General features: G+C 40.3%; 1 protein-coding gene across 2 annotated transcripts in view; it reads right to left on the bottom strand.

Annotated features, from left to right (window-relative positions):
* vgll4b (vestigial-like family member 4b) overlaps nucleotides 1–19,236 on the bottom strand; it is a 31,633-nt gene that overhangs the window by 5,080 nt on the left and 7,317 nt on the right. The window contains exon 1 of one of the 2 annotated variants that reach the window (XM_080494620.1): nucleotides 1,419–1,787. The exons of the other annotated variant lie outside the window; for it this stretch is intronic. Within the exon in view, the coding sequence (XP_080350746.1) occupies nucleotides 1,419–1,500 (82 nt within the window). The 5' untranslated portion in view covers nucleotides 1,501–1,787. Of the gene's footprint in view, nucleotides 1–1,418; nucleotides 1,788–19,236 lie in introns of those variants that run through there. 2 annotated transcript variants of the gene reach the window in all.

Here is a 19,236-nt window from a genome sequence, read left to right as displayed (position 1 = left end):
CTGACAACTCAGTGATCCCCGGGGGCGAAGCATTTCACCTGCAAGCTGCCAAACAGGAATTACTGCGAGCCAACACTTCTCTCTCCACAAAGCTGCATTAGAATTATTAAAAAGAAGAAAAAAAAAAGAAAAATCACTGCTGACAAGAAGCCTTAATCACATGCCAAACCACACACAACAACAAACATCTTTACCCCCCCCTTCCTTCCTTCCTTCCTGTACCCTGTAGAAATGTTTCATAAGAAGATAACTTCTTATCATGTGCCTCTGAACTCCTCTTCTGCAAAAGATTGCGTTCAGTCACATGGTTTTAAACCGGGCAGATGTCACGAGGAGATTGTAGGTTATAACCTGTGCATAGTTTCTGCATTTTAGAAAATATTAAAGAAGATGATACTGTATAAATATTTCATATGGTTAAAAGAAAGCACGTTGATAGAAGATAATTGGTCTTTCCCATCACATTAAGCAACAATAATTCACATACGTCCTCCTAATAGATGCATTCAGTCATGATTTGGCCCGAGAGTACAGAGGCTGAAGTCTTTTTTTGACAACCAAACGTGTGCAGGAACGATGATGCATATGTAAAATTACACAGAGAGAGAGAGAGAGGGGGGGGGGGGGGGGGGGGGCATGCTTTCCCCACCACTGGATCTCATCCTAAGGGCTGCAGTGTGAAAGAAAAACTTGGAACCAAACTGGATGATGTAGAAACTCCACTCACAGAGAGACATGAGGAGCTGAGATATGGAAAAAAAAAAAAAAAAAAACTCTGTACTTCCATGACATAATATGAAATCCTAAACTGCCAGTGCCAGAAATAACTTGCAATGAGGTTGGGGGGAGGGGGGGGGGGGGGGGGGGGGGGGGTGATCATCTACAATTGTGCAATTTCTAGTGTGATTATATGGAAAAACAATACCACAAAAACGTGAGCCATGTGAAAGCCAGCAGACATTTAACCAGCAAGAGTTTAGCGAAATACCTGCAGGACCAGTAATACAGTGAGTCAGACACGTGAGGGCAATCACAGGTAACACATAGCTCAGATATCAAAAAACAACCTCACAGCTGCAGTCAACAACACAGAAATGGTTTTAAGGAAGGTTTAACGAGACAGCCAGAGCCTGCGCACAGCTTACGCCAACTACGTAGCTACGTCACGAACGTAGAAAGAAGTTTTGTTTTTAAATAAAGAAGCAATAACTACCACTGCAACTGCTTTTATATCTCGCAACGTTTATCTAAAGTCGTACACGTGTACGTGACTGTTAACTAGAGGAACAAACGTTAAGTTTAAAAGAACCAAACGTGAACTGGCAAGCGTAGCTGGTTTTTTTTTTCTTTTTACGAACAAGCTTAAAAAAAAAAAAACCCAAAAACGCCCACAAACTTTTTTTTTTTTTTTTTTTTACCTTCGTAGCAGAGGATGCCGATGTTGTTGTTCATCTTGTCCAAGTACTGGTAGTTCAACAGGTCCATTTTCGTTAGTAGCATTTATCGAGTTTGTATCGTATTAAAATTAAAAAAAATAAAAAGAGAAAAAGAGACCAGCTTTCTCTCTCTCTCTCCCTCCCTCTCTCTCTCTCTCTCTCTCTCTCTCCGACTGAAGGCCCAGCCTCCAACTTTAACTGAATAACACAACTAACGCACACGGAGAGTGGTCTCGCTCTTGTTCTCGAAAGTTTACTGTTTTTTTTTTTTTCAGTGATTAAAAGAGGCGGATGAGGAGCAAAAACAATAATAATAATAATAATAATAATAATAAAAAAAAAATAAGTGAAATGAAAGCGTCAGTTGTCCTCACAGCCAGCTGTAAGTCGACTGCACTGACACGCAGGCTATGCTTGGTATGACTCCTCCGCTCCGCTGCAGTCTCTCTCTCTCTCTCTCTCTCTCTTTCTCTCTCTCCCTCTCTCTCTCTCTCTCGCTCTGCAGCGCGCAGGAAACGCGCACGGGGCGTCGGGCGCGCGCACTGGGCACGCTCCGCAAATCCCTGGAGCGCCTCAAATATCACGCGTGTTTTACGCACAAGATCAGCCTTTCCAAAAGCCGCACAGAAACACACGGAAAACCCTCGTGGTGAAAATCCACACACGATACAAGTACAGTCAAGTTCTGAGTATTGCAGTTTTTGTTGTTGTGTGTGTTTTTTTTTGTTGTTGCTATTGTTGTTTTAAAATGCAAACGTGGCAAACATGCCAGACATTTTTGACCCACTTTAAAGTCCCTGCAGGCGTGAAGGAGGGAATGACAAGTGTCATAAAAGACGCGGAGGTCACCCTAACCTTATCACACCATCCCTGTCGCGGTAGGGTTATTATTATCGTCATTATTATTATCATTATTATTATTATTATTGCAGATTTGTGCAAATAAGTTGTTTTAAGAGCAGGAGGTCTGCAACATTTATGACCAAAAAGAGTCGTTTTTGTAACTTTCCACCGAATCTAATTTAAACTGGAGCCACAAAACACAAAGTTTCTTATACACTTTCAAAGATTCAGTTAACATTTAGTTAAATTCTCAGCTGTTTTTGTTCCTCATCTTTTTGTTAGTTGTTAGTGTTATGCCCCCCACCACCACCACCACCACCATTTTCCTTGTGGTTTTAGCTATTTCCCCCTTTATTTAGCTATTTTGGTTGCTGCACTTTTCAGCCAAGAGTTAAAAAGTCCTTTTGAAACTGATTTTGTGTGCAGAAATAATATGAAAACAAGGTAAACTGTTTATTGAGACATTTCTGTCAGGTCCAGGGAGCCAAAGAGCCATAGGTTGACGGACCCTGCTTTAAAGGATCCAATGACTCAGGGTTTTTATTTGTTTGTTTGTTTGTTTGTTTGTTTGTTTGTACACAATTTAAAGTAAAACTTCATTCACAGGCTGTTGTCTCTAAGGGAGTGCAACCAAAGGAAGACAGAAGGGGAAGGAAAAATGATATAAAAGAAACGAATGACAAAGAAACAATTTAATCCGAGCTCATGAACACATTTGTTGCTGTTTTTAAGGTTATTGTTTATATTCCCCACTTATCAACAGAGAATATCATGGTTGAAGCTTCAATCCTCCACATTCACAACATTGCATGAACATCATCAATACGTTGTATTCAATGATATGCATATTTCAACTGCAATAAACCAGAAAGTACTAGTAAAGTCGGTTGCGATGTTGTATAAACTTGTCGTAAATTGGCTTATAACAAAGTACATGAAGCGTGATCTAACTCTTACACCAATCCTCTACTGCCCCCTGGTGTCTGGGGTGCAGTACAGCTCATTTAGAAAAAGCAAGAGGAGAGAGGAGGTTTTAAAAAAAAAAGGTGAGGATAGATGACGAATGAATAAAGTATTATATCTTCGCATTACATGCTGTTTGTGGAAAAGCAGAGGGAAACTCTGAATATATGAACTAATACTAATACTAATACTCGCACAATTGCCAGGGTGTGTCTGTGCTTCAGAGGAAGAGTGTGTACACACACACACACACACACACACACACACACACACCAAGGATGTTTTCATGTGACACATGTCTGCAAACACAATGACTTGGAAACAGAAGTGGCAAAAGTTCCAATATGTCAAATGAAATCAGCAACACCTTCGAGTAAAAGTTTAGTCCAGTGAAAAAAAACTTACAAATATAAAGAAAAACTTTCAATGTCGAGTTCAATTGTGATTTTTTTTGGCCCGAACAAGAAAGCTAAAAGCAATAGAGTGAAGGCGTGTGGGAAAAATGGCTAAAATAACAATTCCCCCAGATTTATAATCTTAAGAAAATTTCAGACTTTATGTTTGATTTGGTGACTTTATCTAAATTCAATCGTCCTTTCCCGACTTGTAAACAGCTCGGAACACAACGATCACACTGGAAACTTCACTCCCATCTCCCGCAAAGTACAAACAGCACTGTGTGTGTGTGTGTGTGTGTGTGTGTGTATCCATGTACACACAGTCAATACACCCACTGCATCCTGCTTCACAAACCTCCAGTTCTTTTTTGTACACACACACACACACACACACACACACACACACACACACACACACACACACACACACACACACACACACACACACACACACACACACACACACACACACACACACACACACACACACACACACAAAAGCCTTCCTCCACTCCTCCCCCTCCAAACGGCGGCTCAGAGCGAAGGAACACGGTCCTTGTCTCATTGGACGGCCATTGTTTCCAGTTTCATGCTCAAAAAGGCTTCGTTCAGACAGAGAATCCATTCAGCCGCGATACAGCTGCTTCTGCAACTTACAACTCACTCGAAAAGGCTGCGGCCCGAGAAGAGAACGAGGCCCGGAGCTGCTGCGTGACTTCAGAATTCAACTTGTGAAGCACAACCACAGAGAAAAGAAGTTTTTTTTAACGCACCCAATATTTAAGTGCAAACTGCAGTACGGAGTCCGACTCCGCGTTCTTCTGAATGCTGAATATCTTTTCCCTTTGCTGCTGCCTTCGACATGTTTTGAAGCTGCACTTGCAGCTCAGTCACTCATTTTTTGTTTGTTTTTTAACTTAATGTTAATCTTCCAACTGTCCCGATCATTCTTAAAAAGTCTCCAGTTCTGCATCCTATTACTATGAAAGCTGGAGTAGAATTTAAATTTCTTAAAGTAGAATTGGAGACAGATTCTTGTTTTTGTTTTTTTTTATCAGACTTTGATGGCGCTAACACATTTTCTGACTTTACTTACAGGTTAAAAATCTTCATATTTGACAAAAAAAAATAACAAAACTGGTTCAATTCTCCATGGATGTTTACTTCTCTGCAGACGTTTCTTAAAAGGGAGTTTTTTTCCACCATCTGGCATCAGTGGACGCATTTCATTGGATGAGTGGGACTAAAGACCCGCCTTTTTATGAGCAAATCATCCAATAACAATGATAATAATAATAATAACCACGGATAGAAAAACTGTGGCGTTCATCTTTACTTCCGTTCCAAATTGTATGGAAGCGTCTCAAAACAGGTTTTGGGACATTCTAAATCTAAAAAGCAGTGACTTGTCGGACTCGTCGGCAGAAATGTGATCCACGACGGAGGCCTGCAGGAAAATGTCGGTAGAAGAAGAGTGAAGCCACTTTGCATATCGAGCTCCGAGCGCTGAAGCATGAAAACCACGCAAACTGTCACGACCAGCGATGCAAATATCGTCTCCCAAGGTTAACGAAGGTGTCCTGAACATACAGCTGATGGCGTATAGAATATATGTATAGATCAGAAAACAAGTTTGTTCAGAAATCAATTTCCACATATGGGATGAGAAGTGAACAGGAAGAGAAGAACAAATATACAGTAATAAAGCAGCTGTATAGTTTTTCTATTGTTGTTTTGTATGCCTTTATACAATGTACTGCTTGTTCCACCTGCCTCGGGATTACGGATATAAATTAGCAGTCTGGCTATAATCTGGCACATTTGCAATTTGCGTGCAATTTGCATATGATTGTTCATTAATGCAGGTTGTCCTGATCGAATAAATAAAAATGAACGATCATCATTGCAATAAGAACATGCATTTTATACATAATGCAAAAATAACTCGCTAAATTATGTTTCCAAATCATTATTCCTTAATGCTCTGCACATTTTAAAGACTTCAGAAGAAAGAAAACCACCCAGAATTATATGATTAACACATTGACAATTTGTAATCAAAATCAAGAAGAGTGCTAATTTAAAATATATCACTTTACCGAATATAATATAACAAAGTATAAACTGTTAACAACATTTCAGAGGATGTATATTATTTGCTCGTTTCAGAAAATATAAAGAATGGCAGCCACTTCGGGGTTAATTCCCTTGTGGCTGCTTCATTTAATTAATTTATTTATTTCATGTATTTGTTTATTTGTGCATGTTAATGAACAATCAATCTCTTTGTGAGGTTTCTATAAATATGCCAGATTTTTTTTTCTTTTTTTTTCTTTTTTTACTTTTACATGTTTTTTACTATTAAAAAAAAATATGCTGGATTTAACACAAGGCTAATTTCCATTTGTTGTCCCACACAAACAAGCAAGCAAAAAAGAAAAACATGCAAGGTTACAAACACATAAAAACAAAAACAAACAAAAAAACTTATAAAAATAATAATAATAAAACAACATATAAAAACAATATGGTAAAACAAAAAAAAGAAACAAGAGAAAAAAAGGAGAAAAAGAGAAAAAAGGAGAGAAAAATACATGCAAAGTTACAAACACATAAAAACAATAAAAAAATAATAAAAATAATAAAAAAAACATATAAAAACAATATGGTAAAACAAAAAAGAAACAAGAGAAAAAAAGGAAAAAAAGAGAAAAAAGGAGGAAAAAATACATGCAAAGTTACAAACACATAAAAACAATAAAAAAAATTATTTAAAAAATGATTAAAAAAAAACTAAAAACACTATGGTAAAACAAAAAAAAAGAAACAAGAGAAAAAAAGGAGGAAAAAAAAGAAAAAAAGGAGGAAAAAATACATGCAAAGTTACAAACACATAAAAACAATCAAAAAATGATAATTATAATAAAAAAAACATAAAAATAATATGGTAAAACAAAAAAAGAAACAAGAGAAAAAAAGGAGAAAAAAAGAAAAAAGGAGGGAAAAACATGCAAGGTTACAAACATAAATACAATAAAAGCATATAAAAAGAATTAAAAAAAGAGAAAAAAAACTATGGTAAAACAAAAAAGAAGAAAAAAGAGGGGAAAAATGAATAAATAAGGGGAAAAAAGGGGGGGGGGGGGGGGGGGGGAACCCCACCATAATATTCCTATACATTGCCAAACACATCTGTCTCCCAGTGATCACCAGAGCGTGACACAGGACTGCAGCTCACTGCTGGAGGCAAACACTTCCAAACACAGCTTCCTTGTTCCGCGCTGGTAAGACAAATCAGTACGCTAAGCAGATTAATGGTTACACAACACAAGTTGGTAAAATTCCACCTCTTTCTTCCATTCGGACAAGTTCTTACACACATCTCAGCCTCCTGTGGAAAAACACTTGTTGTTCTCACTGTTTCCACAGCCTGCAGCCGGAGCAGGAATCTTCCTGCAGTCACAAGCGTTGTGAGCCCAGTGTCGGGTTACCGACAGGTAAAGAGAAGTGGGAATGACAATAAGGTGCTTTTCTGCCGTTTGCCCAGTGACTTTTACATTGTGTTGGATCTCACTCATCAGGTTCTGAGAACTCCTTAAAAAAAAAAAAGGAGGACGATGATTCACCGGTGTCTTCTCAGCTTCGCCCCGCACACAATCTTTCCTTTAATGTCATATTCCAGCTATTTATTACCGTTTTAGTGTCGTCAATAATCTACCAGGACAGCATGCGACTCGTCTGCTGCAGCGCCGGGTGTTTCTCAACAGGCCTGGGCAAAAAAAAACAAAACAAAACAAAACAAAACAAAACAAAAAAGGTGTGTCTGGAAAAGGCCAAGTGGTGATTCACACTAATGCTCCATTAAAACACTCAGATGTTTTGACACCGACGCTGTCAAAATAAAGAGATTGACCCAATTCTTCACTTCTGATGCTTGATCCTCGCTGAGGTGTGGTAATGTCATATTCAGAGTTCAGAGGTGTCTTAGAGTGAACTCACGCCCGAGAACACACACACACACAAAAAGAAAAACAACAGACCTAAGCCCGCCTGGGAGAAGAGCAACCCTCAAACACAATGGCGGAGATCAAAGATCAGATTCTTGATGACTTTACGACGTGTGCGCTGAAACGCCGCCACGCCACCGCCGGCTGTGTTTCACACGATGATGTCATGAATCGGAGGCTTCCCTCCCCTGACGATCTCGCCGTCTCAGCCTTTGGTGTGACAGAATTTACTGAAGGACATTTTGCCTGAAACCCCCGAGGCTGTAAAAGATTTGATTACCGGTATAACGTCTACACACACACACACACACACACACATACACACACACACACACACCAGATAGACCTGCAGATCAACTTCAGACTTACTTCCTCAGGTGTTAAAACATCTTCTTTAAGTACATCGTGAATTCACTTACAACTTTTTAAATATCTCTGACATCTGCTTTCCTCCCACATGGAAAGAACCTATACGAGGATATATGCGCATATATATGAAACATATAAGCAGTTTATATGCACATATATGCTGCATATATGTGTATATATGCCACATATAGGCAAAATTGAGGTGCATCTATGTGAATATACAGGCCATACAGGTCTCCTGTACTACTTCTTTATTTCCACACACACACACACACACACATATATATATATGTATATATATATATAAATATATATATGTATGTATGTATGTATGTATGTATGTATGTATGTATGTATGTATGTATGTATGTATGTATGTATGTATGTATGTATGTATGTATGTATGTATGTATGTATGTATATATATATATATATATATATATATATATATATGTATATATATGTGTGTGTGTGTGTATATATATATATATATATATATATATATATATATATATATATATATATATATATATATATATATCCCATATCTCACTTTGGCAACTGTCATACATTATCAAGGCAATAACTAAGAACTAACTAAAAAACGATTATGTAAGAAGAACATATAGGTGCATATATGCACACATATATACATGCATATATGTACCTGTATAGGTGCCTGTATGCACGTATATGTGTACACATATGTACATATATGTGCATATATGTATATATAATATAGGAAAACGGCCAATTTTATATATGTCACATATATTAAAAACCTATATCAAAACCTATATTAAAACATATATGTTTATATAGGTTCTTTCCATGTGGGCTCACTCAAGTTTTTTTTTTTTTTGTGCAAGTGTTTAAAAGAGTCTGTAAAGGAAATATCAGGTTGTGGCCCTGAAACGACGATAACAGCAGGTGAGTGTGAGGACGACAGGCTGCTGTCGTTTCCCCATCTTTGTGTTCTCGGTGTGACTTTACTGTAAAAACCATTATCACAGAACACTTGCAGTCGGTGCCTTGAACCTTTGTGCCACTAAAAGTCCGTCTCAAGGGTGAATTAACAGCTCCGCACTCCGAAACACTGAGTTTGGTACAAAAAAAACAAAAAAAAAACTTTGTCAACGTAGTGAAATTGGACAGTATAAGTAGTTTTTAAGCAATATGAACAAACGGAGCCACCCCACACGGAAATAACCTATATAAACATATAGGTTTTTGATATAGGTTTTTAATATATGTGACATATATAAAATTGGCCATTTTCCTATATTATATGTACACAAATGCACATATATGTACACATATACGTGCATACAGGCACCTATACAGGTACATATATGCACGTATATATGTGTGCATATATGCACCTATATGTTCTTCTTGCATAACTGTTTTTTAGTTAGTTCTTAGTTATTGCCTTGATAATGTATGACAGTTGCCAAAGTGAGATATGAGCTATATATATGTGGAAATAAAGAAGCAGTACAGGAGACCTATATGGCCTGTATATTCACATATATGCACCTCAATTTTGCCTATATGTGGCATATATACGCATGTATGCAGCATATATGTGCATATAAACTGCTTATAGGTTTCATATATGCGCATTTGTCCTCGTATAGGTTCTTTCCATGTGGGCGCTTCCACTCACACTTAATTAATTTGCATCTCTACATGAGTGCACCCACATGGAAAGAACCTATATAAACATAAATGTTTTAATATAGGTTTTGATATAGGTTTTTAATATATGTGACATATATAAAATTGGCTGTTTTCATATATTATATGTACATAAATGCACATATATGTACACATATACGTGCATACAGGCACCTATACAGGTACACATATGCACGTATATATGTGTGCATATATGCACCTATATGTTCTTCTTGTATAATTGTTTTTTAGCTAGTTCTTAGTTATTGCCTTGATAATGTATGACAGTTGCCAAAGTGAGACATGAGCTATATATATGTGGAAATAAAGAAGCAGTACAGGAGACCTATATGGCCTGTATATTCACATATATGCACCTCAATTTTGCCTATATGTGGCATATATACGCATATATGTGCATATAAACTGCTTGTAGGTTTCATATATGCGCATATATCCACGTATAGGTTCTTTCCATGTGGGACTTGAACCACAGCCACCGACAAACAAGAGTTAGGATTTAAGGAATAAACCTTACAACGTATGGCTTTGATACGACACACACTGAGCCGACGGCTGAGAGAAGTCACAGGAAAAAGGTCACCGGTTTTATCGAAAGTCGAGAGGTTCTGCGACGGTCCTGCACGTCCTCAAGGGGTTAATAAGAAGGCAGCCGCCTGTGGACAATCATCTACAACCACGGTGGTTTCCTCGACGTTGCGGTCAAAGATAAGGCCCGAGACGTTCCTGTGCAGAGTGTTCCCTCGCGGCCCAGACGCCCGAGTCATCCGTGACCTCCCTCCCTCCCTCCCTCCCCGTCTGCGCCGCTTCGTGCTTTCCACTTCTACTCTCTCACGACAGAAGAAGTGTGTTCTGTCCTCATTTGGAGGTTTTTTTTCTCTTCGGTCGGACCATCTGCACAGCTCGTTCCCTTGATTTACCGCCTAGCAAGCTGGAAAGGTTGAATTCAAAAGGCTTCTGAAAATCTTCCTATTTGTCATATTCACCACCGCTGCCATTTTATTTTCTGTACAGCACAAACAAAGCAGGACCTGACGTGGAGTTAGTGTCCATATCACTCGCTTCCTACAGATCTTTGTCCTGCAGGTGCAGACTGGATTCATCCTGCACTCATGTAGAGTAAAATTAATTAAGTGTGAGTGGAAGCGCCCACATGGAAAGAACCTATACGAGGATATACACGCATATATGAAACCTACAAGCAGTTTATATGCACATATATGCATATATATGCCACATATGGGCAAAATTGAGGTGCATATATGTGAATATACAGGCCATATAGGTCTCCTGTACTGCTTCTTTATTTCCACATATATATAGCTCATGTCTCACTTTGGCAGCTGTCATACATTATCAAGGCAATAACTAAGAACTAACTAAAAAACAATTATACAAGAAGAACATATAGGTGCATATATGCACACATATATACGTGCATATATGTACCTGTATAGGTGCCTGTATGCACGTATATGTGTACATATATGTGCATTTATGTACATATAATATATGAAAACGGCCAATTTTATATATGTCACATATATTAAAAACCTATATCAAAACCTATATTAAAACATATATGTTTATATAGGTTCTTTCCATGTGGGCGCTTCCACTCACACTTAATTAATTTGCATCTCTACATGAGTGCACCCACATGGAAAGAACCTATACGAGGACATATGGGCATATATGAAACCTACAAGCAGTTTATATGCACATAGAGGCACAATTGAGGTGCATATATGTGAATATACAGGCCATATAGGTCTCCTGTACTGCTTCTTTATTTCCACATATATATAGCCCATATCTCACTTTGGCAACTGTCATATATTATCAAGGCAATAACTAAGAACTAACTAAAAAACAGTTATGCAACAAGAACATATAGGTGCATATATGTACCTATATAGGTACCTGTGTGCATGTATATGTGTACATATATGTGCATTTATGTATATATAATATAGGAAAATGGCCAATTTAATATATGTCACATATATTAAAAACCTATATCAAAACCTATATGAAAACATATATGTTTATACAGGTTCTTTCCATGTGGGTGTTTTAATGCCCCTCTAGTTGCTCCTGGTTTGGTCGGTTTGGTTCCCTGATGGACAGGAGAAACTGATAATGAGGCTCATAAATAGGCGATAAATACATTTTTGTACTCCGGTGCTTTCGCAGCCTCCAAAGTGACCTGAATTATTAATCACATTCACCCATTTACACCCCAACGGAGGCGTCTGCCAGGCATGGAGCTCAGTTCATCCACTGGCAGCAATTCAAGGTTGAATGTCTAAACTCTAACAGTATAATTCCTACATTTTTATAATACACTTTATAAGTAAACTTTTATACTTTCAAATGGAATAGATAGGAAGCCAACATTGTTACCCTGGAAATAATTGTATAATTTCCATTATAAAAACTTTCCTTTTTCTTCTTTTTCTTCTTTATTTGTCACATTCTCTTTGATTATTTGCAGACAAAATGTTTAAAAACAGGACGTTGCCTTGTACGAATGCCAAATTGAAAATATAAATCAATTTAATTCAACTACATTTATATAGCGCAGGATACAACAGAGTCATTTCAAGGCATTTTTTACACATAAATTCCACATGAGCAAGCAGAAGCGACAGAAAGGAAAACAAAGAAGCAGCTCGACTCTCACGCATCTCGCAGAGAAACTTTCAGCCGTTTAATCAGGTTTTTTTTTTTTGTTTTTTTTACATGAAAAACAAAACCCTTGAGCCAAGCACGTTGGGCGCTGAGACGTTGAGGTTGTTCAATATCTTCTTTGTTTCTAATTTAAGAAAGGCCGAGTCAAATGCTCATGGAAACTGATCTCCGCTTTCACCGGTCAGTCGGACATCGTGACAGAATTCTTGCCGCGCTAACAATTAGCTGACGGCAAACCGACACCCCACACACACACACACACATAAAACCACACAAACACGGGCTCCTTTTTTAATTATCTTGGACTAACCTAAAAAAAAATTACAAATAAATCCTCCTTAACATCGACAATATCTGTTTAAATACAAGACCTGACGGACGCGTTGCCTTAATTCGCGTGAAATGTCTTGATCTGTAAAGGTCGACTTTTCTCCTCACGTAAAAGCACTTCAGTCCCGTCTCACCTCGGACGGCGTAACCACGGCGAGCGCGGTGAAAAAAGAGAGGAATGTAAAGCATGCGTGGTCGGCGCGGCTCTGAGAAAAGGGTTTCCTCGCTGAGACACGAGCAGGCGTGACATTTACTGAGAGGCAATTGGCGACATGGATTCTTTGAACGACTTCGGCCCGTCGACGGCGGCGGCGCCGCGGAGGTCTGATTTCAATCCGCCGCTCTCGTCAGGTGACGATCTGAAGGCCTGACTGTTGGACTCAGGGAGGAGGAGGAGAGGCTGGATGGATGGATGGACTCTGCTGATTCCACCGTCTTGACATGAGCAGTGACCAGGGGCGTCAAACTGATTTCAGTTGAGGGGCCACATCAACCTGATCTGACCTCTGACCTCTGGAGGCCCGACAAGTCAAACTCAACATATTAAACTGCAGATATGGACAAATGCAGAGTCTTTCCTTCTTTTGAGTCTTTTGTAACTGCAAGAATTTGCCAGTCTATTCTGAAATATACATATTAAAGGGAATCAGATATTATATTTGCAAAAAAAACCCTCAGTCACCTGTATCTGGATATCGTATGATTCGTAATCTGGAAATTGACTTTACGTGTCTAAAGTCTCATTTCACATAAATTGGACTCGTTGTTTTATTGTGAAAGGCGTTGCGTCATGTGACCTCCACAGATTGCATTAATGTCGGGGGTCAGATTCTGACCAAGGGCGGTTTTGAATGTCATTTTCGCCAATCTGGTGTTTTTCGATCAGAATCTGTCAGTTTTCGTTTTCATCACACTGCAAAAATCCCATGGCGGCCGGATTAGACGGTCCGGTGGGCCGGTTCTGGCCCCCGGGCCGCATGTTTGACACCCCTGGCAGTGACAATACCGACACTTTGCACTGCATGAAGCCTGGGTTTGTTAAAGTGGGCTGGGTTTGGGCGAAGCCTTGCGAAGCCAGTGAGGTTTAGAGGAAGTGACGCTGCGATGGCAGAGATCAGTGAACGGGAAGCGGTAGAAGCAGGGACCTCCGACACTGGTACCGGAGGACCCCGGTCCTGCATGTCGGAGGCTTCGCTGCTGCAACGCGATTACAGTGAGTAGCTCCTTACTGGGCTTTAGGAGCTTAGTGATTACGTAACTATTACCTTCGGTGTGTTGACGCAAGAATGCAGTGAAAACATGCAGGACGTCCAGGACCAGGTTCGGAGCCCTATTCTCCAGCTTCTCCACACTTTCCCAGGGTCTGGTGAATCCAGATTGTACTCAAAGTCTCTCGCTCCTCCTTGATTTTCCTCAATTTGAATATTGCACCATAGGAGCTGCATTCAGAATCTGCTGTGTCAGTGTGAGCTGGACTGGCTCCGCCCACACACACGCCCATTTATGGGAAGAGGAGGCAGTACATCCTCTCGTGGCGCCATGTGCCAGAGCAGAGCTGCTCAATTGTGGGAGGAGTTAAAAAGAGGGTGGAGCCGGCCTTGATTGTGATTGGCTAAACCCCCCGATGACACTATATAGGGTTTGATTTCTGATTGGCTGGTTGGAGCAACACACTTTTTAAAACCTGGAACAAGCCAGGAGAGAGAGGAGAGACTTTCTACACTTCTGGGACGTCGTTCCAGGTGTGGGGACGATTATTAGAAAGTCAATTTTGCATAATATGACGCCTTTAACCTTCGATTCTTCAAAACACAAACTTGCTGTGTTTGCTGGCATATTATTCTGCTGACTGGAAGTAAACATTTACACTTGTACAGGAAATGTCACTTGTAGCATCAATTCCGTGAGTGTACAAGGTGCTCCCGATCAATTTGCTCGTTAATGTTAGTCAACCATCGAGCCGAATGATATTGACTCATCTGATAAAACCAATGAAACGACAAATATTCTCTGCACCTATAAAGTGTCCATTGCCAACATTTCAACATCTTAAACATTTAGAGAACATGTCCGTAACTTGGCTACAAGCAACTACTTCCTGAACGACACTGGCGTCGTTTCACATGCGGGAACAAGTGCGACTGACAAACTTTTGAGTTGGCCGCAAGAAAGAAATGGAGCGTATGAAGAAAAAAAAAAAAAAAACAAGGGCCGATTGTATTTGACCTCACGGCTTCGCAACAGCGACCCAGTGACCTTTGACCCCCGTGACCGCGCCGGCCTCTTGGCCCTCCAGTGTCGATGGTCGCCCGCTGAACTGTGGCGCTAACAAAGTGCTGACAGTGACGCAACGCCGTCAACAGATAAGTGAGTGAAAATGTCCACGGGGCCACGGGCGGATGAATGCAGGTCAACGGGACAACAAACAACAAGATAGACTGATGGTTGAGGAGGGGGGGGGGGGGGGGGGGGGGGGATTACCCCCCCCCCACACACACACACCCCCCACCTCCAACACTCAAACAACAGCTGCAAGTTCAGCGATGAGTCGGTGCGTTCCTGCAGTGGCAAATGTCTCAATGACAGAACATGTGACAGTGTCAGCGGTGTGTTTCTAAACTTTTACGAGCCGGTTCGACGTCGCATGTGAACACTCATCGATGAAAATGACGAAGATTGAAGAGATGCTTTCCTGATTAAAATATCCAATGAGGGACCACAAAAGAAATGTCACCTTGAGTTCTGAAACTAAAGCTTGAAAAGCTTCAACCACACGGTATTTTCATTTATATTGCATTAATTCATAATGCATTCACAGACTGTTCAGAAGTGATATTAGCTTGAAAAGTGGTAAAAATCAATTATTAATGGATTTTTTTTTTAAATATGTAAAAAATGTAAACATAAAGATTTTTTTTCGGCCTTCATGAATGAATGAATGCTGGTTTTGTATTTCCATTCTGCCCATGCTTGCCACATTGCAGAAATCCTAAATGCCCTCAGTAATACAAACACTGAGGCAGTTTATACGCACGTATTGCTTTAGTACACAGCAGCTTTAACCATGGAAATTTGAGCTACGCTAAATTGTGAAGTATTTGCTCGTGATTTTACAAAAAATCCTGCATTTTATATCTTTATCATAGGTCTACTAAATCAATTTCCATGGATTTGACATTTCGTAATGCAGTAATTTCAGACTAATTGCTTTAAATATCTGATCTAAATCGAGGTCTAGAATTTCCTTCTTCCTCTCATCAGCTGTCAAAACCCACTGTTGTTTTCTGGAAAAATTCTTGTGGATGACTGATTGTCCATGTCTGCTTTAGATCACATAACAGTAAGGGGGGGTAAAAAAAAACCCTGATTTGAAGCAAATCAAAACTGATATCACGTAAATCTGCCCCCAAACGGTTTGTTCTCCCGTCGCCATTCGGTTTATTCTGCAGTTTGTAGAAAACTGTGTCACATGTGTCACGTAAAACAGCTGTCACGACGACGAGGCTGATGTTAAATTACAACCGCTCCCTGTTGCCTGTGACCTAAAAACTTCCTCCCAAAATGAGAATATTAAGCTTCAGAAGCTTCAGGCATGGAACTTATGCAGAAGTGCGTTTTGGGCACAGCCGTTGACGACGCAAATACCGAGTGAACGAGTTCTGATCAGCGGTTTCAACTCCGCTCGTCGAAAAAAAAAAACCCCCACAAGAGCGAGACGTACGAGATACGTTCCCGTGACTCTCGTACAATTCAGCGCGTCTGCATCAGTCGGGTGAACGATGTGTTTAAAGTGTCTGATTAAAGCTTCCCCGGCGAACAAGGTTATTGATTTACGCACCCTTTGATCACGGGCTGATACGAGGCAATAACTCCGACAATGTTGACAAATCTCATCTATAAAAAAAAAACGACGGCGGACGCCCGGAGCCGAGGGCCGATAAAACACGGCGGTTGTAAAGCCGCCGCGCTCTTTTACGGCGCGCACACATTTTAACACTATGGCTTGAATACACAGGCGCTAAATGTCCCCGGGTGTTTAGATAAAGATTCATAAATTTCCAGTGGTGAATTGAGGTCAGGCAGTTATTCAGACAGGCGCACATCCTCTTCCCGTTATGATCGTTTCCTTTGGAAAATGGATGAGAATAAAAGGCTCTTATCGTAATGCGGTTATGTCAGTGAGGTAACGAAGTGGGAAAAGTGTTCCGACTCTCAGATTTGCCCAGGGTGAAGCGGAATAGAAGATGGATGGATAGATGGATGGATGGAGGGTTATCCAGACTGATACCACTTTGTTTTTCGGCGACAGCAACATGATTTTTAAGTTTAAAAAAAATTTGATTTATCGAATTTGTAGCAACAAACGATAGTAATGTTGCAAATTCAAGTTTGGTTTTGTTGCCTCCATTACAGTTTTTGCGTTCCGTTCTACCGTTCCAAGTGGGTTTCCGCAGTTTGCTGTTAGAGTTTGACTTTGTTGGACGACAGAGCCTCATTTACTTTTAATTTGGGGATTGTTTATATGATTTTAGGTCAATCACAGCGATAAAGTTGCACTTTTGACAACATATCTGATGCCTGCAGTTACTTTTAAGTGCATTGAGGAAAAACAATTTGGAAATCAAATCGAAACTTGACTTATTTCCTTTCCTTTTTTCTTTATTTTATAAGGCGAAATCGCCCAGCCCCAGCAGAGAGTCACCATTTCAACATCATAGCAAGTTTTTACAGCATGAAGCGAGTGTGTGCAGGACTTCTACAACATACTCAGTCACTTTGTTGTGAGTTGCTGGGTTACTATAAATCCAAGAACACGCTGTGTGCTGAAGCTTCAGTCTACTTCATTATATCCCACAAGACCATGTGGGGTGGTGGTGGTGGTGGTGGTGGTGGTGGGGGGGGGTAAGTTACACGGAGGGTGTAGTGCCACTCATTATCTGCATGCTCTGAGCATTATGTTCACTTGTCTAACACCTGGGTCGTGTTTCACCGAGGCCGTGGCTGAAAGAGAGTCAGGTAGTGGAACACGCTGCAGGGTAAACCCACTCCTTGCCGAAGAAGCTCTTCACACACCCAAAAAAAACCCCGAGCCCATCCCAGCTGACAAGTGCAGTCAAATCACCGCCCACCATCTGGTACATTTCGACAAAGCGGCGTGATGCAAGCGGCCCGATTTCACTTGTCAGAGTAGACGCGAGTAAAAGCTTCAGCAGCGCCGTGTCCGACCGGAAACACACTCAAGTGGATAAGAAAAGAACTAACCTCACTTCCATCGTCGTACACGTCAAGAAATCAAGCGCATTACAACCATGAACAGATACATTTAAAGCTAAAACTACATGTTACTATATTACATTATGAACTATCAAACTACAAATCTGTTTTTCATACTTTTTTCTTTTTTTTAATTGCTGATTTTGTGTGTTTCTTGAATGCCAGGAGAGTTTCTGACTCTTTGACTTACTTCTGAAGTGCGTTCCATGAACTTCACATTAAAATCTTCACAGGAGAATGAGACCAGGGGTGATTCTGTTGCGTTAACTACCAGTTATATTGATTATTTGAACGTGTAAAGCAAAGGTCTGGGTGTAACGGCCGTCCTGCATCTGTTCCTTCAGCGCCGGCGGAGACGGACAACTGGCACGTGGCGCCTCGTACACGTACGGTACTTTGTGGATCGTGAACATATGACACACAGAAATAAATCACCGGTTCCACTATTGGACAACCAAAGCACAATTTAACTGGCGATCAGTTGAACTTGCTCCAACTCTATGTGAAAGTTAAAAAGTATCAGAAAATTCAGAATTTTCATGACATTTTTCTGCAGTAACAGATGTTCTCGGTCATATTTCAACCTCCGGTCAAAGTTTCCCGCCCGTAAAACAACGGTAGTGAACCAACGACAAAAAAAAAAGATTGTAATCAGAAGAGACTAAAAGAAGTCCCATGCAGGAGGAGGTGAGACCGACGGTTCATTATCGGGGAAACGTTTGGAGGAAGTCCGACGACGCGGTTCAAAACTCCGGATCAAACTCTGATCTTCTGCGCTTCTTTTGGTAGAAAATATCAAAACAAGCGTTTCAAGTCTATAGTTTTCCACGAACGACTTCACGTCTGCCTTCAGAAGGAGTCGCAAAGAAAACCCCCCCCCCCCAAAAAAAGACCGTCTGTGTTTGAACAAATCGTGGAAACTATAACAATAAAGGGGGTTTCTGTGTGTGTGTGTGTGTGTGTGTGTGTGTGTGTGTGTGTGTGTGTTCTTCAAATCAAACAAACAAGCAGGACCTCAGCGCACCGAGCGAGAGCAGAGGGCGCTGCACAGATCTCGGCCAACCACCTTCTCCTGGCAGAACTTTGTCTTTTGTGGTTCCTGTCAGAAACAAAAGGTCCGTCTCGTCTAAAAAAAAAAAATTTAAAAAAAAAAACAACCCAAAAAACCCCAGCTCATTCTGGAACAATCGGCTCCGATCGGGAAAATGTGAACACACTTAC

The sequence above is a fragment of the Blennius ocellaris genome (genome assembly GCF_963422515.1).
Source record: "Blennius ocellaris genome assembly, chromosome: 4".
In the NCBI taxonomy this organism is placed as follows: domain Eukaryota; kingdom Metazoa; phylum Chordata; class Actinopteri; order Blenniiformes; family Blenniidae; genus Blennius; species Blennius ocellaris.
The sequence above is the reverse complement of the archived record's forward strand: the minus strand, read 5'-3'. Positions and strand labels throughout refer to the sequence as shown.